Genomic DNA, 27,259 nt, shown 5'->3' with positions numbered 1-27,259 from the left:
GTTTTTCTTTTCCCAATAAAAGGGCAAATGAACGGCCGAATGGGAAGATGCTAGGATTACCGTTCCTATTCTTGACTCTAGCAAACTTAGAACAATCGAAGCTATAGAAATCTTTACTGAATCCCTCAAAGGAAACTGCATTAACAGCAGGGATGCAGATTCGCTTTCCCCTGCCTGGCGGTCACTCCTCGATAACCCCCTTAATTAAATAGGCCGGTCCACCCTCTCCTTGTCCGTTTCGTTCTCTTGTGCAGTTTCTAAATTTATCAGGTTTCTTTTTCCTTTTTCTTTCTATTTCCTTTTTTCCGCCTTTTACGATTTGCATATCTTCGACAATAGTTCACGCATCTTGGCTAATCTTAAAATATTTTTCAAGGTCAATTTCGTTTAAACCTTCTCTGCTAAGACGTCACTTGTAAGAGGAAACCCCTCATAAACAATGACGTCACGTTAACATTGGCTATCCGACTTTCCAACCGTCCTCAGTGCACCTGAAGAAGGCCTTTTAAAACGGCCGAAAACGTTTGTGCTCATTAATTTGTCTGCTAGAAATAGTGTGTGAAAGGTTTTTTGTGCCTACGATTTTAAATTAGTTCTAGCTTTGTGTGCAGAGATTAGCTTACAAGTACTCTTGTATTTGCATTTGTCTGCTCGTCAGGCTTTTATGAGGGAACTTTTTAGGGAAAAGCCTCTCAAAATACTCTGTAGCTTCCTAGGGAAGTGGGAAAGAAAGCTGGAAAATAGTCCTAACTGTAGGCTGTCAGTACAATTTATTACTTGCAGTTTTCAAACTGTAATTTAGGAACCAAACAAATGCCATTTCTGTTTGGAGAATACCTTTTATTTTTAGAATATTGGAGGATATTACAACTTGCAATGAAATTAAATAAAAGTATTTTAATTTTTTACAGAAAGTTTTGCACAAAATTTTTTTATCTCAAAGGTCTGTATAGGGCCTACATTTCAAGTTTACATTCTACCCATAATATACTCCTATCAGTATGACAAGTTGGCATCAACTGTATTCAGAGAGTGAAACAATAATTTTCTGCTATGTATCACTGTTCTACTCCTGATCTTGAATGATCTCAAGGATTACTGTATATTTTCATCATAATAAACCTTGGGTATGTTGTGTGACACATGTTACAGACCCAGTACATTCAATTAAAGAGAATGGCAATAATATTTCCAATTATTAAATAAAAATTAATTGCTATTAAAATAAAATCTTGGCCAACAGTATTTACATTAAAATATATAAATAAAATTTACTGAAGCTACAAAATTGTCTTCATGTTCTGTCATTACAAACACCAATGACTTCCAAAAACAACTTTCAGTTACAGAGACAACCTTTTATTTGAGGCTATGTCTCTGCAATAAAATGCAAAATGGATAAAAATGTCCTCTGGTGATTATGCCAATAATATAATTCACAATAAAGTTCATTGTGAATTATAGTAGCAGCCTCAAATAAAAGGTTGTCTGCATAACTGAAAATTGTTTTTGGAAGTCACTGGTGTTTGTAACAATGGAACACAAAGACAATTTTGTAGTTTCAGTAAATTTTATTTATATATTTTAATTAATTGATACTTTTGTTTATTGTATGTATCAAATGTTCAATGAAATGAAACATTTTTTCCTGTCATTTATTTATTTATTTTATTCTGTTCTGATGATGATAATAGGTTAAGCTTGTTGAATGTATTTAAGTTCATATTCAAATTTTAAAAAGAATAATTAAAAATGCTAAGTAGAAATTTTACATTTTAATATTTTTTTTTAGTTGGCCTGAAATTACATTTCAGAATTTTCTTGGTTGTATGAAAGATCTTCAAATAGATACAACGCCCATTGATTTGTTGAAAAATGTTGCATATGGAATAGAAGGAGGCTGTATAGATAAAGTATGTAATTTTTCATTTATTTTCTATCTTCTATTAATAGCAATAATTTATTAAGCATTATATTTTTGTACCATGATTTTCATCATACTTTTCAGTACTCTGTACTTTTTATTGAGATGGAGAGTTAGTGAAGTCTCTTCTATATGACTTACAGAATTGCCTTCATTCTTAAAATATGATTGATTGATTTTGATTAAACTTTGCCATTTTCCATTAATTGTAATGAGGACTCCAAAAATGTAATAAAAAAAAATGTACCTTGACTTCATTTTCAAGGTATAGTGGGGTCAAAGTGACAATGTCCATGCTGCCTAATAGAATTTAGGGAGCAAAAATAAAAATAAAAATGCATTGTGTACACCTAATGGAAAATAGATGCCAAAAATAGACAAAATACAAGAACAAAGCAATTGATGCCAAGTGAATGTAAGGATCGCCTGTCTGTGCCCAGCAACCTTTTTTCCTTTTCTCTGATCACACACACACACACTCAAACATGTAACAGTGCTTGGATTAGATGGAGCAAAAGATAATTTGTAGGTACTAATACTAATTTAAAAATTTTTAACTACAAAAATGCACCCATCTCAATTCTATCATGATATGACAGTCACACAGTGTCCATAGTAACATATCTTATTTATTTCCTTTCTTTCTTCCCTCCTTATGTAATTTAATCTCAGTTACTATTATTTTACTCTTTGTTTGCAGCACTTCTTTATTGCATCTTAAATCTAGTTTTATATTGGCATACAAATTCTACTTTGTCCTGTTTTCAGAACTGTTCATTTAGTTTGTTTGGAGTTGAAAATATCTCAAATTTGGTCAAACAAACTGAAATTTGACAAATTGAATTTTCACAACCAATGTTCAAAATTTTTTCAAACAATCATGTTAATTCAGTTTTTGTCAGGTAGTAAGAAGCATCAAAGCTAACAACAATTTCTTTGATTAGTGTTTGTTTTGTTCATTCATAGTGGTTAGTATGAACCTAGCTTAAAAACTCATACTGTGATAATATGCAGTTAGCAATAAAAGAAATTTATACCTTTTCATTTGTGTACTTAATAACTTAACTACTACCATTCGTAATGAAATTCTAAGATGTGTTTTCTATTCCTTATCACATTAAAAATGAATGTATATAAATTTATTTTTGACTATGATTATGATTATTACTATAAAAATTTATAGTTTGATGTTATATATTTTCCATTATACAAGGCATTTTTGAAAGACTGTCACCAAGCTTTAATAATCTGTTATATGGGTCATAAAAATGAAAAATTTTATATAAACATTGCTATAATTTCAAAATGGAGCATTTTCAGAGTTAGTTTAAAATTAGTTGTAATTAAAAATCTTTATGTAATAAAAATTAACAGCAAGCTGTGGTTTGATGTCTGTTTTTATGGAATAGCAATTGGACTTATGATTGAATATATAGCTTTAATTTGTTTTCAAAAATTTGAATGTAAAACAAATTACAGCTATACAGTGTAGACATAATGTCCCTATCTATTTTAATAAAACACATTATAAATAATTTCAATTTCAATTACAGAATGAAAGATTAGTAATAATTGTCTAATTATCATGGTTAGGGTTTGATGTAATGACTGTCAGTATCTCCTCATATACAAAATGCCACTGAATGATTTGAGCTATGTTTGCATAAACTATCCAGAATCATAATCCTTGTTTTGCAGACTTTTCATATACCCCAAGCAAAGAAATCCAATCACAAGGAACAGATTGGCCAGCTAGATCTGGTGATCTAGCTGGCCAGTCTGTTCCAGTCTGTTAATTCCCTAATTTGGAAACTTGAAACCTTTCTTTGAATTCATCAAATTACTAAATACTCTTCTATATTCATTTAAAAGATCTGAAAAAGAAACACACAAACTAAATTGCTTACATAAATATAAATAAGAACTTTAGGAGTAATGTATAGAGTTGACATAGTTATGATTTCATAATCACAGTTAAATATTTTCAGATAAAAGTAGATTTGTTTCATAACTGTTATTAATAGTAACTTCTAGATCACAGTATTTTAAAATATGAAAATGTTTTTATTTTTTAAAATTTAGTCTATTAAAGTGGCAAGCTTTCGTGGAACGGGATATTTAGAACTGAAAGGTCAACCATTACCTCAAGATTCCAGTTTTGGGTTTTCATTTCAAACAAATCAAAAAGATGCTCTTCTATTATTGTCAGTATTTGAAAGAAAAAGAAGTCCAGACAATAGACAAAAGGTAAGTAATAGATATGGAAACAGTTTTATCTATTTCTGAATCAATAAAGAAATATATACATATATCTTGTGAATCAAAAGTTGTGCAGTTCATTCTTAAGCATCTTAATTATGTACAATAGCCATTTATCTTTTAGATATATTGTATTTTTTGCCTTATAAAATGCACTTCTGTGTACCTAAAAATCTATCTGAAAACTAGAATGAACCTTATACTATGAAGGATATTTTCTCCAAAAAAATTTATGTAAAAAATGTGGTATGTCTTATATGGTAATTAAAAATAACAGAAGTTATATAATAGATGCCAGATTAAAAGTTATACCTAATAAGATGCACATACATATATTTAATGTGTACAATTATAAATCATAATAATCAAAATGTTTTATAATTACACTTAAAAATATTTTTGATATAAATTTCAGCACTATTATTTTATTGCAATTATTGATGGAAAGTTGGAAGTTAAAGTTAATAGTGGTAACGATATTAGTGAAATGTCATCTGATGTTACTATCAATGATGGAGAATACCATACAGTGACACTTATTAAAAGAAAGAGAAAGTAAGTTGATACATAACAACTTTGCATGTTATTTTAATTATTAATATATATTTGAAGTAATTTTCATAAAGAGAAAAGATTAATTTTATCACAAAAACAATTTCCGAACCTTCAAGAAATCAAAACTGTTTATAGTGCATTTGAAGCATAACATTTCAATTAATGTGAAAGAATTATAAATAAACTATAACTCTCAATGTTAATGTCTCTATGTTTCTATTAAGACAGAAGGTTTTGTTTGTTATTTATTTAAGATAGTTAAAAATACAAAATAATTAAATGTGAGCAGTAATTGTCCAAGAGCACAGGTATCTGAAGTATTTGTGTGGAAATAAAATGGATAGTGTATTAAGTGTACTTTTTCTCCGTCATCATTGGGATAACAAATACAAAATAATCGGGCTATAGTTTTTAAAATGCAGGCCTATAAATTCCAATTGGTGTCTTTTGTCTGTTCTTCAATGATCTTGAGAATTGAGGGAGATAGATGAAAGTCAAGATCAGACGTGGAAAGCTTAGAGATAGAAGGCCCCAATTGACTATATACAAATTTCTGGTCTGGACTGGAAGTCACATGATTTCATTCAAAATTTTTCTCCAGAACAGTTAGATAGATGACCAGCATGACTTGACTGTTATCAGGAAAACTATGATGTACAGGGGCAAGACATTACTAAGATTGAGAGCATATATTTTAAAATTAAATAAATTAAAATATGATTAAAAATTTCAGCTTGGCATTGTGACAATGCCACAATAATAAGCTAACTAAAATTGAAAGCATTACTACTGCAGTTAACTACACTCCTAACAAGTAGTTTGAGTTTTCTTTATTATTTAAATATGATTAAGTTTTGTTCATTTTTTAGATAAACTATTTAATGTAGCATAAAGAATAGTGGTAATTGAAGAAGTATTCTTGTTAAGATAGTAAAACAATTTAAATATTGATATAGAATGAATAGAAATCTTAGAAGTAATATATACAAACTGTTTATTAATATAATAAATAAATAGATAACATTATTTAATTGATGGGATTGCATTCAGCAAAGACTCGTTGTTATATACAACAGCTCTAGCTTGTCTTAAATCCAGATCAAAAATGGAAAAGCTGACAATAGGAAGCACTATATAATGAAGCAGATCAGGAAAAATTAGAAACTCCGAGTAACGAAAGAGTGATAACGACAAAGAACAAGGAGAGAGAGTTATATTAATAAACAAACATCTAAAATATAAATATTAATATATAACCTCATAGACAAAAAATACATGTCTAAAGCCAAACCAGTAGGTTCAGATCATACTTGTTATGTCCTAGATTGGATTTAAACCCATATTTTTTGATAATAGCATTTTGAAATTTATATCAAATATTTTAAGGCTTTTTATAATTATTTTATCAGTATTTCTATGAGAATTGATGACGAAGAAGTCAGCCATCTTAGACTTCCTAAAGGAATTAGAGATATTGAAGCAACAAGTGAAGGCAGATTATATTTTGGAGGAATTCCACCAGATTTTGAGGTTGATTCAGACATAGCATCACGACCACGTTTCCACGGAACCATTAAAGATGCCATTTTTAATGACAAGTTAGTTGTGTTCAGAATTGCTGTAACTTGTTAAATAAATAAATATGATATAATTTATGTTTTATTTTGTAGATTATTAAATTTTAATGAACCATTGAGATTTGAAGGAGTAGGAATTGGGCGTACCAGTTCAACAGCACTGAATTCACAATTTCTGTTAGCACATCCAACCGAAAGCTGTGCTAAAAGCATACCACACAGTATAGAAAAGAAAGCTGTAAATTTTGGTGGTTCGTCAAAAGGATTTGTACATGTAAATTTAGCGAAAAGAGAGATTTCTCGGGAGTAAGTAAATTTTTGAATGTAGTCATTCTACTTTTAAAAATATTTTTTGATTTTTTTGTGTTTTTAGTTTTACATTAGGTTTTGATTTTCGCACATATGAAAATTATGGATTGATATTGCTGCTCCAAAATACCAAAAGAAAACATCATTTTGCAATAATGATTGAAAAGAATCATTTGATAGTAGATTTATTAACAAAACAAGATAAAATCAAACTTCAACTAGTAGGAATTGTTAATGATGGAAATTGGCATAGTGTTGGTGCATCTTTACTTAAATTTATATCAAATTTAATTAAAATTTAATTATTTTTAAATCATTTTAAATGTTAGGTTGCAGTTAGGAAAAGCAAAAGACAAATGTGGATTGTATTGGATGGCAGAGAGAAGGAAGTAGAAGTTAATCGTCGATTCAATTTTAAGAACATCCTACATATTGGAGATGTAAAGAATGCAGTGCTCAGCAAACAATTGGTAATTTATTTATTATTAGTCATGGTGATGTATAACATTGCTCTTAAAGTGTTTTCTCCTTCAAACAACAATACCTAGGATGCTTTTACTGCCTTGTTTTCAAATTTTATTCTTAATGTTATACCATTGCTTCTATTGTTAGTACAGTGCAGTGTAGTACAATAATGTAGAATTCATTGTAAATTGCAATATGTATATATAAAAATTATGATATTTTTACAATATTATATTAGTCTGACTGTACATCTAATAAATTTTGTATAATTTGTTGTTGACAGCTAAGTTTAATTGGTAAATTTTAACATAAATATATTTGTTAATTATATTATTACAAACTAAATTTGCAGGTTAAAGAGAAATTTCAAGGATGTATTAGAAATTTACATGTTAATGAGAAATACAGAGAAATTCCTGAAGATCCTACATACGGAACGAGTCCTTGTATTTCTTCAATTGAGCAGGGGGCATACTTTAATGATGGTGCTTATGCTGTATTTGGTAAGTAAATGTTAAAACATCCACTGTACATTTTCAAACTGGAATTTTTTGTGTTAAGTTAATGCAAAACAAACATTTTCAATTCAATAATGATGGTATTTTTAAGACAATGAGGCTCATTGAACAACTCAAATGAACTTAGAAAGAAATAGCAAGAGTCAATAACATTTCTATTGCCTTTAGGTGCAATCTAACAGTATACTCTTTATAATTCCTAATCAAAGATCTATGTGACCTACAACTTCCAGGAGTATATACTATTCCAGTTACAGGGATAGCCAGAATTTGCAGTACATTGAGTCCATGACCTGCCCACTCAACCAATGTTTAAAGGAGCATTTGGCATCATTGGCAAATGGTCACAACACTACAGCACTGGCTATATTTGCAACAGATCAACAAGTTCAAGTGCATCTTGTCAGATCCTAATTTTTTCATAGTTGTTAGTTCATACATTTCCCAAAAAATTCCTGCTCACATTTTTTAATATGTCCCACATTGTCATTTCCATTGGCTTAAGTTTTTTCTTGAAACTAGGATACTTCAAAAATTGTCTTACTTGGGAACCAATAAAAATTTCCTCCTTTACTTTCACATTGCTCAGATGAGAAAACTTTTGCTTCAGTTAAGCAAACCTCCTTCTCTGTCCAAACCTTTCACGAAGTTTTCCATCAAACTGAGCTCAATATGAAGAGGAGGTAAGAGGATTTTAGTTTTCTCCACCAGAGTGCAAAGAGCAATATTTTTCTGACCTTGTACATTTGCTGTGCCACTTTTTTACCAAGTAGTGACTGGTTCTTGCTTGACTGTCCTATTCACATAAAAACAGCAAAATTTAGTGTATCCTCCTTGAAGATCTGTTAACACTGCAACAATTTTGAGGTCAGCACACAAATTCCATTTACACTCATTGTATTTTATCTTGTCCAGCATTATCTCCATGTTGTCGTAAGTTTCTTTCATGTGAACAGGATGAGCAACCAGAATAGACAGATGTTTGTTGCCATTGTGCAGAAAAATCCTTTAAGGGTGAACTTCGATATCATTGCAAGAAGAGATTGTACTATATTGTAAAAATTTCACATTTTCTGATTTCCTTTTTCTGTAACAGGACACCATAACCTGTTTCTCCAAAAGTTTCCACTGCTGGAGACATGATACAAGTAGTTGAACCTTTCTTTTTGAAAGATCTGAATAATTAATCAGATCATTCAGCCGAGACTGACTGATGAGCTGTGGCTCTTCTGTGGGACTCATCATGACATCTCCAGGATCAGATTCCTCTTCTGAATCCCCAGGAAATCCAGAGGTGGGGCCAGTACTGACACCAATACATTATAGGACACTGGTTGAAGCACAGATGGAATATTGTATCTTGTTTTTTGATTTTGCTGTAAAGCCTTTGATTGTTACTTTTGCATGACTGATATCATTGGCGTGATTTTGATGTTCCTGCCAAATCATAGGAACAGCATAAGGCATCAATATATAGTAAGATATTTGAATTTGTTGACCTCGTCGATTTGGGCTTTATTAAGATGTACTGTAGTTGGTTAGCCATCAGAGGTCGTAACTTTAGTTTTTTCTGTATTGATGGCAATTGATGAATCGAATTAATGTCAATTGCCTTTGCATCAGATTCTGCAAAAATTGCACTATCATCTGCATACCTGCAATCAGTTATAAATTTGATGGGCTAAACTGAACCCCTTGTCAGATGCGCAGTGGCATGTAGCAGATGGTGATCAGATCTCTGTACATAGCTTGAACAACTTTGAGGGATGAGTTGGAATTTAGCATTTATTATTACATAATCCAGCACTGACGTATCTTCATCACTTGGGGCACACCAGGTAAGCTGATGTTGGAAAAGGCTGTTTCCCACTACATGTCCATTTGAGGCTGCAAATGATAGCAGTCTAGCTCCATTATCATTTCTTTTGCCATAGCCAAAATTTCTTAAGGTTTCCTTCCATCCATGGCATTCTGCTCCAATATGAGCATTATAATCACCAGCTATTATCATCATATCTATTTTAGAGATCAGTCTGAATGTTTCTTATAATTGTGTAGTGTGTAAAAGTCATCTTTATCATAGTCTGCATGTAATTCAGTTGGGGTATATACAGTGATGATGTGTTTAAGAGGAACTGTACAAAGTTAAGACTGCAATGCAGCTAGAGAATGGTTGAAATGATAGTTGGTTTTGCAATAAATAAGGAAATAATAAATATTGTACTCCCTCTTGATGTTTAATGCCCCCAGAATAGTACAAGATTGTTTTGTCATATTGAGTACTTCAATAGTTAGGGATCCTGATTCATTTAGTTGTAGTTCTATCAAAGCTGCAATACAAATATTATAGTGATGTAGTTCACATGCAATGACTTTTTTTTGTCCAGCATTCCATGCTGTTCTTATATTCTAAGTAGTAAATTGGATTTTGTTATTTGATTTAATTAACTTCTTAATTTGGTTGCCATTCCTTGACTGTTTATTTATTGTTTTAGTTCATTTTTCATCAGTACCCTAGTCATTCATTAGTACTGGTGCATCAGCTTCCCCGAATACAGTAGCATTTATCTGAGCACTATATCTTCTGTTTACCATGATTTCATGCCTGGTTTTACAGCCCTTTGGCTGAGACCAATAGGTACACTTAGTCTGGCTTCTCTGTTTAGGCCTTTCTGGCATGGGGGGCCCTGTCAGTGGAATGAGCTAATGCCAGCCTAGCCTTAAACTTCACATGTGCATGCAAACCCCCTCCCCACATTATACACCCATGGAGGGCAGAACAGCATTATTACATACAGGTTTAAATATTTCATGTTTAAAATAGAAATTTATGTGAAATTAAGTCAGATAGTTATTTGATTACCTCCATCATGTGCAGGGCCATGCTCTGACACCAGCCAAATACTTCTATACTGCAGGCACACTGACCCTTCTTCTATTGTTTTAGCAACAATGAAAGAAGTGTCAGTATGTGGAGGAGAGTACTTAGAGAAAGAAACATAAACTGGGACTATGTTACATACACAGTTCCATTGCCATTATTGAAATTCTGGACAGAAATTGAACTGCCATTGTAATTTAATCATTCATTAATTTAAGTGTTTCAAAGTAGCATTTGCATGATGATAAACAAATGACAAGAGTCAAAGAAATCTCAAATCACAAACTTTATAAAACTGAAAGGCATAAATCTGCCAATAAAATAGTTTTGAATTTGAATGAATTAAAGTTTGGACTATGCATTTGAAATATCACAATTACCTAGATTACAACCTAAGAATACACCTAACAACTATTATTACGAGATACATATTTTCATTTAATATGTTCTTTCCAAGGAATATTTCTATTGTGTTAATTGAGGATTATGTGATAAAATGTATTTTTAATTTAATTTAGAAAAATGTTAGCATTCATTATGCAAGATATAAATTTTTTTTCATTAATTAGATTCTTACAAAAAAGTTCAACAGCCATTAGATATTCATCTTGAATTTAAAACAAATCAAATGGATGGACTTTTAATGAGGATTGGTTCTAAAATACCAAATCTTCTTCTTTATTTGCAAGAAGGAAAAGTAATTTTTTTAATTCATTTGTAATTTTTATAAACAATTTTAAAAATAATAATAATTTATATTTTACATATTATTTTCTAGCTGAAAGTCTCTGTGAATGCAGATGATAACATAGAGTTAACTCAAGAGTTTCCTTCAAAATTTGCCATGTGTAACAATCAATGGCATACGGTTAATGTTCATTATTCTTATGGTAAACTTTCTATGAAAGTTAATGCCTTAGAAATAATTAGAACGGAAGGAAATTGGAATCAATATCCAGATGAGTCGAATCAAGATATTTACGTCGGAGGATTCACGGGTAAATTTTCATATTTAAGTTGAACCTATTATATTCTAAACAAAGTCTAAGTATTGATAAAGATGATAATGTAGGAATGGATGCAAACATTGTATTTACTTAGATTAATTCTTAATAGCACTATAGTTCTTCTTTCCACTCTAGACAGACTATTATTATTGACAAAATCCTTACAATGTTAGTTGTCAGTAATTCAGTAAAAATAGAATAAACTTGACATTTCTAAAATTGTATGAATCATAAGTTATTTATCAATATTTTTTATGCAACTGACCATTAACTTTTTGTTTCAATTATCACATATGTAATTCATGTTATCAGTTCAAAAATAATATTTCAGAAATTTATTAAAATTTTTTTAAATTTCAGAAGACAACTCAACATTTTTCACTGGGTGCATCAAAAATATCAAAATTAATAACAAACCTCTGCCGTGGATGGAAGCCATGTTGATGAAGAACGTGATATCTTCCTGTCCGTTGAGTTAAATCGACTGGACGAGAGAAACTAATTTATTAACAAACTAAAAATAAATAATGCCTTTTATTAATCAAGTTTGTGAAAAATGTGATATTTATAAAAAAAACCTCAATTTACATTTTTAAAAACAAAAACTTATCTTAATTAATCCATTTTGTATACAGTTCGCTCTCTGGTATATGAAGAGCACAAGAAAATATTGTTTGAATTGTGCATACAAACTGACATAAGATCATATACACTTAGATTTCTTTATTACATATTGAACATTACAAATTAAATTCTTTCATTATTGATAAAACTGATGATGATCATTTCCTCCATGAACAGTGTTCTGTTCATTGCTAAATTAGCAATCACTTTATATGACAACAGATATGTAATTTTCTCTTTGTTTTTAGAGCATTCACAATATCATCAGATAGTGAAACAAAGTTATAATCTTTGTCGATCAAATAGCATGAGCTGAATGTCTTCTGGAATTGAATTAATGATACAAATCTTTTATTTCATTTATATTTAGTTTATTCTGACAATTTGTTTCTTATATTCAGTGTAAAGTTTTTTATATTTCTTCCCATTCAATTACTAGTACATTTCAGTAAATACTTTTCTCATTTGGTTCTGCCACCCAGACAATATCAAAATTTCAAAAATGTTTTATATTTGTGTGCACACCAAATACTTTTGTGATGATATATATGGAACAACATCCACATATGCTTATGTTTTGTATATAATAAATAGATCAGACATTGTACATTTTGCCTTAAAAAAATTCAATGCATGTGAAAGTACAATTTTACAACAATAATTATTATGTCATATTCAATAATTAAAAGACTCAAATTCAAATCTCTCAGTGCAGTTGGACTTGTGATTTCTCACAATTATTTTAGGTTTCGGTTCATTTTCCATTCCTCGTCTCAACTATTTTCTTGAAGACACTTCCACTAATCAAATGGTGCTTGGTATGAATTCATATAATGGAGAAGAGGATTACAGGGCAACATCTTCCAACCCCCTAGCTTTCAATTCCTCTTTAGATAAGCTGATGTTGTCCCTTGCATCCTCCTGGTTATGACCAATTCATCATCCATCTCTTTGCATATCCATTGGATGGGTCCACAACACAATAAGGCTTTAAAACCCAAGCAATCTACTTCTTATGTCATTTCTCCATAACAATTTGAAGACAAGATAACGATAACAGAGTCATAGACTCTCTTATATACTAGCCATCTCTTCTGTCTTTAATTCTGGGTTCACCATTTCCTCCATAGCTCAGAAACATTTCAACAAAACAGTTCAATCAATCAAAACCAGATTATCATCTTATTGTAGACTGCACAATTACCTTACAGAAAAATTTTATCCTAAATCTTATTAAAAATTAAATGACCAGGTTGTCTGTCCATATACAATTATAACAGAGAGGAACTGTATAATTTTAAAAGAGGTCAGTTCAAGAAGGATGAAAGTCCGTGGGTTGATGTTTGAGGTAAAAAAACCTGTGCTACCATCAAAGTATTTGAATGCTTGCGATATAAATATATGTCCAGCCTAATTGTGTGCTATTTTACAAAAAGATGGGAATGTGTACAAAATCTCTGGTAACTCAAAACCAGCCTCCTGAACTGACCTCTTCAAATGTTTTGTTTAATATTAGATCTATTAAGCATTTTTAACTTCTCAAAATACTAAATTCTTAATTTGGTTTACAATTACCTTTATATTCATTACACAATTTGGCAGTTCAATAGATCTAATAACTAGCAAAACATATATTAACATTTCCTTATTGTACATTATTTACAAAAATATTTTATTTAGATAATTATAAATGATCAAATTTTGGTATTTTGAAAAAATAAAGATTTTCTCAAAATGTTCAACATCTTATGTATAAAAGAAATATTGTAAATAAAAACTAAAATTTTAATTTATTTGTATTGAACAGATTATACTAAAACAATAATTTATAAATTCAAAAAATTTAGTGCAAAATAAAAATTGATAAATAACATTTCCTCTTACTTTATTATTTTGTATAATATTAAAAACTCCATATTATCTATCTTTACGCCATGGTTCACTGTTTTCAGAAATGGTGTAGAAAAGAGCTTTCGCATGACTGAATGTGCAAAAACAAATTCATGCACCAATGGTCGATGCCTTCAGATTATTGTTTTGCAAGGATCCACATCCTTGAGTATTGATACAGAGTTGGTTTGGCAACTACTTTGAAAACCAGAGATGCATTTGTATGAGAGAAGCAATGACTGTCCCTGTGTGGGTGAAGAGGCTGTACAGCAAGTGGTGGTCATTTTTAGTTGAAATCCAAGAAAATCAGTGGGGCAAAGAAACTGTGAGTTACAGATGCTAAAAATGACTATGTGGCAAGTTTACATAGACTGGTTAACATAAAACCCTGCAAATTTACCATGATTCACAAGTTGGAATCTGAGAAATTGCTCTAAACAAAAAACTTTCATGAGGCTTTGTAAGATGAAATGGATAATGATAAAACCATTGTACAACACCTGGTGTTTAATTTCCATAATCTGTTGGGAGTACCAAAAATCATAATACAACCCTTTGAGCATCAAAGGGATTTACTGTGCAATGTCACAAAGCCAGTTATATAGCCCACTTTTTTCTTTGCTGAGAACACTGAATGGAATTAATTATTTGAATTTGCTGCAGAAATGCCATAGCTTACAGAAAATGACATCATGTTCATTTTTCAATGACAGAGTGCCTCCTCATTTTCATCAGTGTGTTTGCAAATTACTGAATGCCACACTACCAAACTATTGGATTGGGAGAGATAGAGTTGCAGAATTAGTGGATGAAATGGCTTCCTCACTCCATGAGACTTCTTTCTAATGGGGTTATGTAAAAGAAAAAGTGTTTATGCTATCTCTATGTCTGGAATAAAGTTGGGAATTACTGCAGCTATCAAGACAACTGACAGGAACATGTGAGAGAGTATGGGATGAATTCAATTACAAACTAAACATTCGTTGGATTAGGTTACAAACTGAGCATCTTTTAGAGTATGTAAATATACTTGAATATTGAACTGGGCCTGGCCAAATCCATAATGGGCTTGTTAAAAAATTCAATCTCTACATTCTTTTAATCTGTTTTATGTTCTATTTTCTATCAAGTTGTTAAACCCAATGACAACTTATAAGGGAAAAAAACTGAACAATAGTCTAAACAAATAAACAAATTTTATTTAAATAAATTTGATGATTTTGCAAAATACATTTTATATATATTTAAGGATCTATTGAGTACTGAAATTTTATAAAACGAATCTCTTTGTTCTGTATAAAAAATTTTGATCAAAAGAATTTGGATGGTTATTGTAGATTTTTTACTATTAGTGGAATTCCATAACGAGCAACCACACCCAAACTGAAAGGATTAAAAAATAAGAAAGAATTAGTTAAATTCAACTATATATTTCTGCATATATTTAAACATTAAAATATTTATTAAATGTATAGCTAATATAAGAGATATTATAATACAGTCAAATCTGTCTATAATGGAACCTGTATATGGCAAAAACCTGTCATTAACAGAAAATTTCTTCGGTTTTTGTACACTAGATACATGGATGACATTTTCATACTGTGACAAAGGCAGCCTAACTTGCAACATTTCTTAGACATGATCTAACGATAACCCTTATAGCTTATTGCTACAAGTTGACCAAAAGAACGTTACTAATGTCAACTTCCTGGACATTTCTATCACATGCAAGAAAGGGGGAGATCTGCACCAACATATATCGTAAAATCTGCTTCAGCCCATTGTTATCCCACATCAATCCATCGATCTTAGGCACATCAAGTTGGCATCTTTCAGAGCATGGATTAAACATGCTTATACACATTGCACAAGCATTTATGACACAATCAAAGAACTGGATTACATTCTTAAGATAGATAGCCGAACAACAAGGATACTGGAGAGAGGAGGTTGAGAGACTTATTAAATCCTTCCAAACCATGGGATGGCATTCTCCAAAGGTAGACCACAGGAAAAGAATAGTACTAAATTATATCCCATGTTTAAACAGGATACATAGAGGTACTGCCAAAGCTAATAATTTTCACATTGTATACCAACGTAATCCCACTGTTTTCAAACTTTTAAGAAACAATAAAAAGAAAGAGGATCGGAATTCAATGATGGGTATCTATTCGCGGTACCTTTACACAATCAATGTTTCAATTCCAAGCTTGTTTATGTGGGGGCAATGATGTGCACTTTAAAACAAAGGCTCAATGAATACAAATATACAATCAATAAGAACCTGGACAGCACTGTTCTAGCGGCTATGCAAGACAACAAGATGTTAGCATCCAATGGGATTAGGCAGCAATCATCAGAACATCAAATAAGCAAGCAGTGAAGCATCTTGAGAAATTAGAAATCTGCAAGGTGCACATGGGAACTGGTTGTATAAACCATAGAGATGCAGACGCATTGTCAACCGCTTGGAGATCATTTTACAATAATTAATGATAATGCTAATTTTGATGTTATATTTATTCTTTTTCACTGTATTTTGACCTCATTTAAGTTGTTTATTTATTTATCTATATTTCGTCCACAAGGGCATTTTTCCGTTAATTTTTATATTTATTTCGAATTCATTTTATGTTCAATTTTTCTATAACTGATGAAGATCATTTAAAACAATTGAAAACGTTTTTATTGTATTAAAATTTTTGCTGGATTTATAAAGGTGTAGTTTTTTATATTCCATTTCCAGTACGTAGTTTATTACATGCAAACTACACACATACCCAATACAGAACAGCAAAATATGACAACTGTATTACAGTAATTTTATTGGGATTTGAACAAAGTTTTTGCTTATTTTTATTAACAACTGTTTTTACTTAACATAACTATGTGATGTAATTATAAGTTGAGAAATTTAACACATTATTCCTAATGTGAGATTGTATTCTTTGTTTTGAAGCTTATTTTAAACTTTTTTACATCAAATTTAATTTGAATAAAATCAACTCAAAATGTCTGCAGATGAAATGCACATTGGGCATATTATTCAATCTTTTTAAGTTTCATAATGGATATCATGCTATACAAACAGTAAAAAATACTCATACATTGTATGGGGAAGATGCTTATAAACTCCGAATGTATCAAATGTGGTTGTGAAAGTTTTGTTCAGAAAATTTTGAACTAAAGGATATAATATGCATGGGTCCCCCAAAAGCTGTTGAAGAGAAATTGTGGGAAGAAATTGTTAAAGTTTGATGAATAATAACTTGTAAATTTACAACAAATCTTAGTGTGTCACAGACACACTAAGATTTGTTGAAACACTTCATCCACTTGAAATGGTTGTAAAACATGCTGATGATTGTGTTCCACACGCAGTTCTTTTTTTTTCACTTAAGAAGAAAACAAACTGAATTGAGTATAATTTTGTCTGACAAAGATAGGCAACTGTAAGGTTTTATTTTATTTTGAAATTGGTTACTCATTTTTATCTTAGAGAACTTTTTTACAAATGAATGAAATAATAACAAATATTTTTATTTTAACTTTAATAACCGAAAATTTGTTCTAGCAGGTGGTGATTGTTCGACTGAATACAGAGTACACTGTATTTGATTAATGCAATTTCGATATATGCGGTAACATCGAGAAATTTATTAATCACATTAATCAAGGGATACCCATAGTAGGTAACCTGTATATAGCAGAAACCTGTCTACTATGGAAGAGTTGTTCAGTCCCTTGAAGTTCCGTTATAGACAAGTTTGACTGTACTAGAAACATTTTAGCTTTACAAAAATTAATTTCATTTTACTTCTGTAACTAATTACATTTATTATGGAGAGAAACATTTATATTATTAGCAACAAAGTAGAATAATTCAAGAGACTTAAAGCATACATAGAAAAATTTTTGTTACATTTTAAAAATTATTAATGTGTTATATTTTTGTTTGCATTATAAATACTGTAATAATGCAGCAAATTGGATATATAACAATATATAATCAGAAAAATGTTTGATTGATTGATAAATTAAATATCAGAAATGAAGTAGCTGATATACCAGTTATGTCCATTACTACAGTCAGAAATTTAGTAAGGAGTGCAACTAAAAATTTAAAAAGTAAGAAACATTGTTTGAATAAAACTGAAATAGACAAAAGCAGCAGACTGCAGCAAAATATTTATTTGACCAAAAACCTTTTTGACCTATTACTGTAGGCCTTCTTCAGAAATACAAGCAAACATAAAACTATTTTTATATTTTTATTATACAATGTATTTATTTATTTCTTATGTCGTTATATTTGAATTGTATGAGTGTTCTAGTATTCTTTACATTCATTTAAATTATTTTCCATTGTATTTGAAATGTAGTTAAAATGTTCTTTGTGTTCTATTTTAATTTAAAGTTGGTATTCCAACTAAAGAAGAAGGCCTATTACTATATTAATATTACTTCTTTCAAGTCCCTACATGTTGAAGAAAGCCTACACTGCAGGGACTTGAAAGAGCTTTAACACAGAATGCATTATAAGTTTCAGCCAAGTTTTATGCATTTTTCTCACATATTTTATGAGGAAGTTATGCATTTTTATTGAAAATTTCCCTTAATTTATGGAAACCAGTTTGAATTTTTATAAACTAATATTTAATCTGAATTACATTTTATAACATTACTATACAATTAGTAATGTAGTAATGTTAAAAAGTTTTTGGTCAAATAAATATTTTGCTGAAGTTATACAAGGTGTGCTGCTTCTTTTGTCTGCTTACATCTCCAGTTTTGTCATAGTTATTTTGTAAAACTGAAATGCAAAAATACACAACTGTGCAAAATCGTGTGTAAATTATCAAAATATTTAGAAGAATGATTTATAATTCTGTACGGTACTTTAATGAATTTTTTTTGTAGGTCTAAGATAACAAGATTCGCTAAATTTTATTGCATTCAAAAAATCAAATATAAAAGTTATTCTTTTATAATTATCTGTTCATTAGCTATTTGATTATAGAGATTAAGATAATATATTGGGTATCAGAAATTTGTGCAGTGAAATTTAACAGATCTGTCATAAAATATTTAATTAAACTCATGATTTTCACTAGTGCACTTATCAAAACAAAAATGTATGATTCTAACTATAATCAGTTTTTGATCCATACAATATTTTAAATCTACTGTTTGTTAGGTTGTACAATATTAGTAGTAGAAAACACATTAGCCATTTAGCTCATCAAGAAATCTTATTTCATATTAATGCTTTTGATGCCGAGAAGTTTCATCTTCAAATTCTTTCAAATGGTAAATTCAAAAAACTGTTTTGTTCAAATTTACAATAAGAACATTAACAAATTTATATAAGAACAATTAATGGTAAAGCACCTCAACTTGGAAGACAATGTAAAACACATAAGGCTTCTTAATGAGTTATGTGACCATCATCTCTCTATTATATTAACAATAATGTGTTAATAGGACACTTTAAATGAGCTGTTATTTTATAATTTGCAAGCTATTTGATTAACATTCCTACTTTTACAATATTTTAATTATTAAATTAATATTTAATCAGATATAAAAGTGTGGATTTTACAGTTTTAACTTACCTAATAGTTGTAATTAAACCAGCAGGCATGAACCTCTTAGTTTTATAATAACGTGATCCCATTACACCAGCAAGAACCAAGGATGTAGCTAAATTATATAAAATTTTTAAGATTAATTAACATTACTATACAATTAATAATGTATGAATCTAAATTACATTTTATATTAGTTTATAAAAATTTAAACTGGTTTCCATAAATTAAAGGAAAAAAAAATTACAATAAAAATGCTCAACTTTCTTATAAAATATGTGAGGAAAATGTATAAAATTTGGCTAAAACCTATATCACATTCTCAACTCAAACATAATGCACTTGATCCCATCTACAATGCTATCTTTATCTCAATAATCACAAATGCTTCAACCATCTGGAGGCATGCCAGCCAACAATCTTGCAACAAGCAACAGCAGCAAACTGCCCAAAGAAGAGCACTTCTGCTCCTGACTCGATCATATTCAATAGCCTCAACTGTGACCTTACAAGTCCTGAGCAAAAAGCTACCAATGATCTTCATGTAGATATGCAGTATCTTGCTATCTTGTTGCCAAAGGAAATGACATCACTGTCTCCTCCATGAACTTCCCTGCCCACTCCTATGAAAGTAAAACTTGCTTCAACAAGCTTTCTCATTCTACCTTAAGGTATGGATGCACTCTTCAATTGATGCAACATATGAAATAGAAATATATACTAATGGTTCAAAGATATCCACTGGAACTGGCTTTGCATTTGTGACTTATCTCAATAGAAGGGAGATTCACTAAGGGTCTAGCACTTTACTTCCTAATTTCTTGGTATTCCAAGCAGTACTATTTGCAATCAATCAAAGCCATTCAGTGGTGCGAGGTAACATACTCTCACAAACAAGTGGCAATCTCCTCTGATAGCTTGTCAGCCATTTTGGTTTTGTAAAATAAGTACAGCATACACCCACTCATCAGGAACATTCTAAACACCTTTATCTCCAGCACCAATCACTATTCACTCAACTAGGTGAGGGGACACTGTGGCAATCAGGAAAATGAGAGGGCAGATGTACTTGCTCAAACTGTGGCAGATCATACAGATCAGTTCCCAGATTACAATCTGTTACCTGCCACTCATATCAAATAACTGCTTTAGAGGGAGAAAGTCTCTCAATGGCAGTATGAGTGGACCTCCACAGATAAAGCAGAGATCGCCAGACATTTTATTCTCATTATTGCAGACAACCTCTGTTATCTCTGGATTCAACCAAGCTTTCACCTTACTCAGTTCCTTACAGGTAGTGTTTCCCGGTCTTTTGCTTGTCTCGGGATTCCGGGATAAAAGTAAACTGTTTCCCGGAATCCCGGAATAGAATTAATTATTTTTAAGATATAAAATAAATCTTAAAATCAAATTATATAATTATTTTTCATTTTTTAAAGTAATTTAACACATTCTGCAACCTCCAAAATCATCATAATAATAATGCTGTGTAAAATATGTATTAAAAATTACCTTTGAATTACGTAGAAATTTTCACAAATAGAAAAAATTTATTAAAGTTTGTTGGAAACTGCATACAACAACAACAATAAAAAAAATGCTTTGAATTGAGTTGAAAATTTTAAAATAAATGAACTTAGATCAAACTTCTAACTTAAGTGAACCACATAACTATGGAACTGAAATATTTTTTCTGTGAAACATTCAAAGAAGTTTTTTGAATCAGTTGAATATCACATTGTTGTTTTTGTTCTGGAGTTTGAAGGTTCTATGTTCAACCTTGATGGAGAAAATCTGAATGGGAAGTTTTTGTTTTTTTGTATTGAAGAAAAGGGTTGATTTGAATAAAAGGTATTTTTCCAAAAGTAATTTTTGTTTTTAAATAAAACATAATACAACATATTATAAATTCTTATAATAAGATTTTAAAAAGCAGAGTTGGTCAATATTCCAATGATTCGATTCAGTTATTATTTAACTAATGAAAAGCCTGCTACCAAGAATGCCCTTTCCGATTCAATTCATCTGGGTGAAATCGCCTTTAATGCATTTAAGAGAAGACAATGTTATGTGTTTTTTCACCTGTAGCCTGGAATAAAAGCTGACATCACTGCTTTCAAGTCATCCAGTGTGCATGGATGATCTCAATACATTGCAGATTTTGCTGCACTCCATAGATAAAAGTCTGGTGGATTTAGATCTGGTGAGCGTGGGGCCACATGTCTTTCAAAATAATGTGAAAATATGATTAGAAAAGTGCACAGTGACTTTCCAAACACCTTGTATAATTTATTATTTAGAACAGAAAATAATAAGATAGAGATGTCATTTTTCAAATTTTCAAAATAAAAGCTTGCTTTTGAAAGCACATTTAATTTTTAAAAATTAATAATACATAATATAATATACATCAGGACTATGGTCACAGATAGTATTGTATATATATTGGATAAATCTTGGTGGCAAGCAGCCAAGTAAGCAAGCCAATGACAGACTGTCATTGGCTGCTTGCCACCTAAATTCTAAAATTATAAACCAGAATGTGCATAAAAGTGTAAATCCTATATTCCAATTTTGATTAAATTGAAATATTCTACAGTCTAACTATGTTATTACTCCTTATTCAAACTGTTGAACACTATTTAAATTTTATTTTGGTGAAGAATGGAATTAAAATATTTATGTTTAAAATCAGATTCAACTTCCTGTTTATATGTTTTAAAATGTAATGATATCCACTAGGATTCCTCTTTTCAATGCCATTTTTTAATAAATCCAGTTGTAGTTCCAGTGACAAATTATGAATCATGATTGGCAGATACCTATTGGTAACATTATGTTTTAAAACATTTATATAGCTGCCCACAAATATAGATTAATTTTTTACAATATTTTTTTATGGATTTCTTGTTTATAGTAATTATCAATAAATATATTAATTATTTAATTATAAATATTACATTAAGAATATACATTAAATTAAAATTTAAATATTTGACAAACCTAAAGTTAAGGAATAATCATCTGGATCTTCAGATATTTGGTAACATCCATAACCCAAAATTCCACCAAAAATAAGTCCTGATGCCAAAGATGTTTTGCTTTCTGTAATATTGTAAATTTATATTTTAGTGTTATCAAAAGTACATAAATAATACTAAACTTTTATATAAAACATATAAAATTCACACATCTTGAAGGAGTTAAAAAAAATCATATCTGCTCTATATATATACACAGTATATAAAATATTTAAAATCATCACAACACTTTTTCCCATCACAGATTTAAAAAAGAAAAATAAAGTAGAAATGACAGCACCAGAAATCAACAAACTGTAAGAAAATTTTTGAACAAGTAAACAAAGTGAGTGGGAGGTTGAGCAGTAGACTAAGGAGGGGAGCAAGGCAAGGAGGGTTCGGTTTGAGAGGGAAGTGAAAAGTGAAGCAAGCAAAGCCATCAGATGTTGAGTTGAGCAAAGCAAATAGGGATAAAGGGTTGGCTGAGAAGGGAGTGAAATGATCAAGGGCAGAAGGATTTGGCTAGCCACTGCATGAAAGGTAGAAAAGAGTGAAGGGAATGAAGTGAAAAAGAGCAAAACAAGGAGGGGCCAAAGCAAGTGGGAGTTGGCCCCTTGCAGATGGGGTTTGAATTGTTATGAAATTTCTGTTATGAATAGTCTATACAGTGGGTCAATCCTGTGGGCAAGCAAGTGAAGTGAACCACATAACTATGAAACTGAAATATTTTTTCTGTGGAACATTCAAAAAAGTTTTTTGAATCAGTTGAATATCACATTGTTGTTTTTGTTCTGGAGTTTGAAGGTTGTTCTATGTTCAATCTTGATGGAGAAAATCTGTAAGAAAAGTTTGTGTTTTTTTGTACTGAAGAAAAGAATTGATTTGAATAAAAGGTATTTTTCCAATTAACTTAGGAAGTGCATTTCAAAATGGACTTGAACTTAGTTTACATTATAGAATTCTCACTCAGAATTAGACAGATGAAGATATACATATTATTGAAATTTTTGTTATATTGGAAACAATTGGGCAAAGTGATCAGGAGTTGGGCTGCCATAGGCAGTTACGGACTTTGCCACCTAGTATTATATACAGTATTTAATATGTGATTGAGTAAAACAGTTCTAGAATAACTAAACAGATTTTAGTAAAAATTATATAAAATTTTATATTATTTCTTATCAACAAAATGAAGCATGTAATGCTTAACTCTAATGTGTGGTTGTGTAAGGGAGAGCAGTTGTTTATTACATAAGGGAGAAGAGTTGGGAGAATATAACAAACTTTCAACATTGTCCTGTGTTCGTCTTTTTTGGGAAGTGTAGTTTGATGTGTTAATGCACTCTTGCTACAAGCATCAATAAAATAATCTGTAATGGAAAGGAAATAATAAAAACATAGATGGAAAGCTTTTAGGAATAATTTAAATTTTTCAAGACATAAACTAATATATTTGTTAAGATAACTTTCCCAGATATAAATCTAATACACACTGATTTTCTCTTGAAATCAACAATTTGTAAGAAAATTTTTGAAAAAGTAAACAGAGTGAAAACTTTTCTTTCAACTGACAACAAGCACATTCTGATACTGTTTGAACTTTTTGAAAGGTTTTCACTATACAAAATGCTACTCACAAGAAAACCTTTAACTGGTGTGAAATAAAATTTAACAGTCACTACAAACGCTTTCAGACCCCTCCTGGGCCCTCCCTCAGGTAAAGAATCGTTTGGGACGATTTTTAAAGATGAAAAAAGAATGGGGTCTGAAAGCATTTGTAGTGACTGTTAAATTTTATTTTGCACCGGTTAAAGGTTTTTTGTGAGTAGCGTTTTGTATTGTAAATCCCAGTGTGCAGTTGTTATGGTTTTCACTATTTTCACTCTACAAAAAGCATTATGAATTAGACTTTTATTAAAAATATTTTTATGCCTATGGTAGTCTAACAGTATTTTGCTAGACTACTAAGCAGATTAGCAAGAAGTGAACCTCAGTAGCAGCTGGTTTGTTTGTTGCAATCTGTATAAGTCAAAAGTTCACCCAGCCTTCATTCCAATGGTGTTTATAGGATGATCTCCAGAGAGTGAGGTCAACAATGGCATAGGATTGAAATCTTTACTTCTCTGGATCACACAGACTCACATACATTCTTGCTTCCTGATGCACTTCCCTGCCATGTTTTTGGGATTCCTTTACCATATTTTAAAATAACTTTTGCCAATTATCATTTTTTGCATTAAAGTAACTTTGGAATTTAAATTTTATATATTACTAAATCATGGTCGGTAAAAATTTTGGTGTGACGAAAATACGAAACAAAATTTTAAATGAAATTAATGGCGAACAACCCAAATTCGTTGGAATTCATTGTATTGTATTGTACATTAAGAAGCCTTAGTCTCTAAAGTGCTGAAAATGAATCAGGTGAATCTCATAATTAAAACAGTTAATTTTATTTAGAAGTAGAGGACAAAATCAGACAGCAATAAATGGTGGCTGGACTTTGATTTCTTAGTAGATATGACGGAACACTTGAATAATTTGAACGTTAAACTTCAAAGAAAAAATGTAATTGTTATGCAACTGTACTCAAATGTTCAAGCTTTCAAAATAAAATTAAAGTTGTGAGAGTCACAGCCGCAAGAACAAAAACTTGACCATTTCCCTAGCATTCGTGAAATTGGCACATACAATGCAGATAAATTAGCAGATTTTTCTAACCGTTTGGTTGATCTTATTGCCGAATTTGATAGTCATTTTGCAGATTTTCACGAGCTCAATACGTACAAATTTCCTCTTTTTAATGATCTATTTACATTCAACATAGGTAAAGCACCAACGTACTTGCAAATGGAACAAACAGATTTTCAGCATGATACTGCATTAAAAAGCAAGTTCAATGAAGTTGACATATTGGAATTTTACACAAAGTACTTCAAAAATGAAAATTCCCAACTTAAGGAACCATGCTGCCCGCATTTTATGTTTAGAAGTTCATGTGTGTGTGAACAGTTGTTTTCAACAATGAAGATTAATAAATCTAAATAGATTTATTAAGACTTACAATGAATATTTCAATCCATTTTGAAAATCAATACAACATCGTTGACACTAAACATCGAGGAGATAATGAAGCCTAAAAGGAATCAAGTTTCTGGATTCTCAAAATGACATTTCGATTTAATACCTCGCTACTTAAAAAAATTATAACTTATTTTCTTTAATAAAATCACTTTTTATATACTTCTTATTTATACTTAGTATTACATTTGCATTTTATTTTTAATCTGGCCTGCTGTCATACTCAAGGAGTTTGAGTTTGACACCCCTGCTATAGCAGGTAACAAAGTGCACGACAATGTGGAGCACAGAGAATACGCAGTATACCGACACATATTAAAAACTGACTTTTGGAGGCGAATATCTCACGAAGGATCGCACATAGAGGTATGGTTCCTTTGACTTTTTTATTCCTATGAGTATGCTCTTCAGCTCTGTTATAAAGTAGATTCAATTCAGAGCTTGATTTGAGCCTACTTTATAACCTGAGATAATTCTTTCCTAGATATAAGAACACTAAATTCATTGATTACGATGTTGATTGATAAGTAATTATCAGCATCGTAACGTGTTTAATAACTGATTAGAACTTGAAAGTTTTCTAGAATTCGAGTTGTTCTGGAAAATAAACGGAATTTATTCGAATCAAAACACAAATTAACTTCTCTTACTCGCTCTGAAGTATCCGACAACGCCACCGACTGCAACTGTCGCAGCATAACCCGCAATGAAAACGTCAACTCCCATCGACAGCAGAATGTATCACGAGGTTCCTAAATCAAAAATAAATACATCCTCTCCCTTTACTCTTTAAATTTATAACGCCCCCTGGTATCAAAAGTTTTTTCATTTTATTAATTTATTATTTCATGAAAATTTTGGTGATTTTTCTTTAAATGTACTATTAAAATCATTTTCGGTAATGATTTTAATTAAATTATATCAATAACTTTTCTTAAAGTTCCTAAAAATTTGTCAGATTGCGTACACGTTTCTTCTCCCCTTTTTCGCCCTGAGCAATAAAAGGGCCTTCTATCATTGATTCGACCAGATTCATAATGGGGCAGCCGGATGGTGAGGGACGGGATTCATATCCGTGAGGGTCGAACCATCCCACGAAAAATTACTGGGTTTTTCATCCCGTCCTGATTTGATCACGGGTCCTCCAGAGCGATAGACTGCCACCTTAATTTATTCGCAAATGCCACTTTAAATAAATAAAAAGATACTGTTTAACGATTAAAATCTTACAGAAAATCTTTAACTTTTTATTATTAACCAATTTGAAAAAATTTCTGATACTGATATTTCAAACAAAATGACAGTTAAGAAGACCTACTTTTTTCTTCCCATCTCTCATGCTCTTAAACGACCTAAAGCCTACCAGTCGCCAAGAGGATAAAACCCCTGAACATTGGTAGTTGGGTGGGGGTTCGTGCCTGGCCAATGTGGGGTTTTCCGGTTTTATTCACATTTGTAACATCTACATAGGTCCAGTTTCCCTTAGAGATATCTCAGGAGATATCTCTCTTGGCAGATCGCCCATGTATCTCGTTGCCATAAATAAATAAACTTC

General features: G+C 30.8%; 2 protein-coding genes across 2 annotated transcripts in view; one reads left to right on the top strand and one right to left on the bottom strand.

Annotated features, from left to right (window-relative positions):
• The window catches only part of LOC136975509 (laminin subunit alpha lam-3-like), a 108,888-nt gene extending 96,848 nt beyond the window's left edge, over nucleotides 1–12,040 (top strand). Inside the window, 11 exon segments of the mRNA XM_067270571.1 lie at nucleotides 1,793–1,913; nucleotides 4,007–4,171; nucleotides 4,599–4,738; nucleotides 6,148–6,336; nucleotides 6,409–6,621; nucleotides 6,689–6,878; nucleotides 6,954–7,094; nucleotides 7,442–7,592; nucleotides 11,058–11,185; nucleotides 11,267–11,486; nucleotides 11,856–12,040. Coding sequence (XP_067126672.1) covers nucleotides 1,793–1,913; nucleotides 4,007–4,171; nucleotides 4,599–4,738; nucleotides 6,148–6,336; nucleotides 6,409–6,621; nucleotides 6,689–6,878; nucleotides 6,954–7,094; nucleotides 7,442–7,592; nucleotides 11,058–11,185; nucleotides 11,267–11,486; nucleotides 11,856–11,974 — 1,777 coding nt within the window. The 3' untranslated portion in view covers nucleotides 11,975–12,040.
• A 3,146-nt stretch (nucleotides 12,041–15,186) lies between these two features.
• On the bottom strand, nucleotides 15,187–26,508 carry LOC136975531 (transmembrane protein 14C-like). The gene is made up of 4 exons (XM_067270601.1): nucleotides 26,355–26,508; nucleotides 22,607–22,708; nucleotides 19,631–19,718; nucleotides 15,187–15,392 (listed from the first exon to the last, which is right to left on the bottom strand). The coding sequence occupies exons 1-4, from the start codon at nucleotides 26,428–26,430 to the stop codon at nucleotides 15,338–15,340; spliced, it is 321 nt and encodes a 106-aa protein (XP_067126702.1). The 5' UTR covers nucleotides 26,431–26,508; the 3' UTR covers nucleotides 15,187–15,337.
• Between the last annotated feature and the right edge of the window lie 751 nt (nucleotides 26,509–27,259).

Source organism: Centruroides vittatus, unplaced genomic scaffold (assembly GCF_030686945.1).
Source record: "Centruroides vittatus isolate TY-2023 unplaced genomic scaffold, ASM3068694v2 contig_374, whole genome shotgun sequence".
In the NCBI taxonomy this organism is placed as follows: domain Eukaryota; kingdom Metazoa; phylum Arthropoda; class Arachnida; order Scorpiones; family Buthidae; genus Centruroides; species Centruroides vittatus.
Note: the sequence above shows the minus strand (reverse complement) of the source record. Positions and strands in the feature narration are given on the sequence as shown.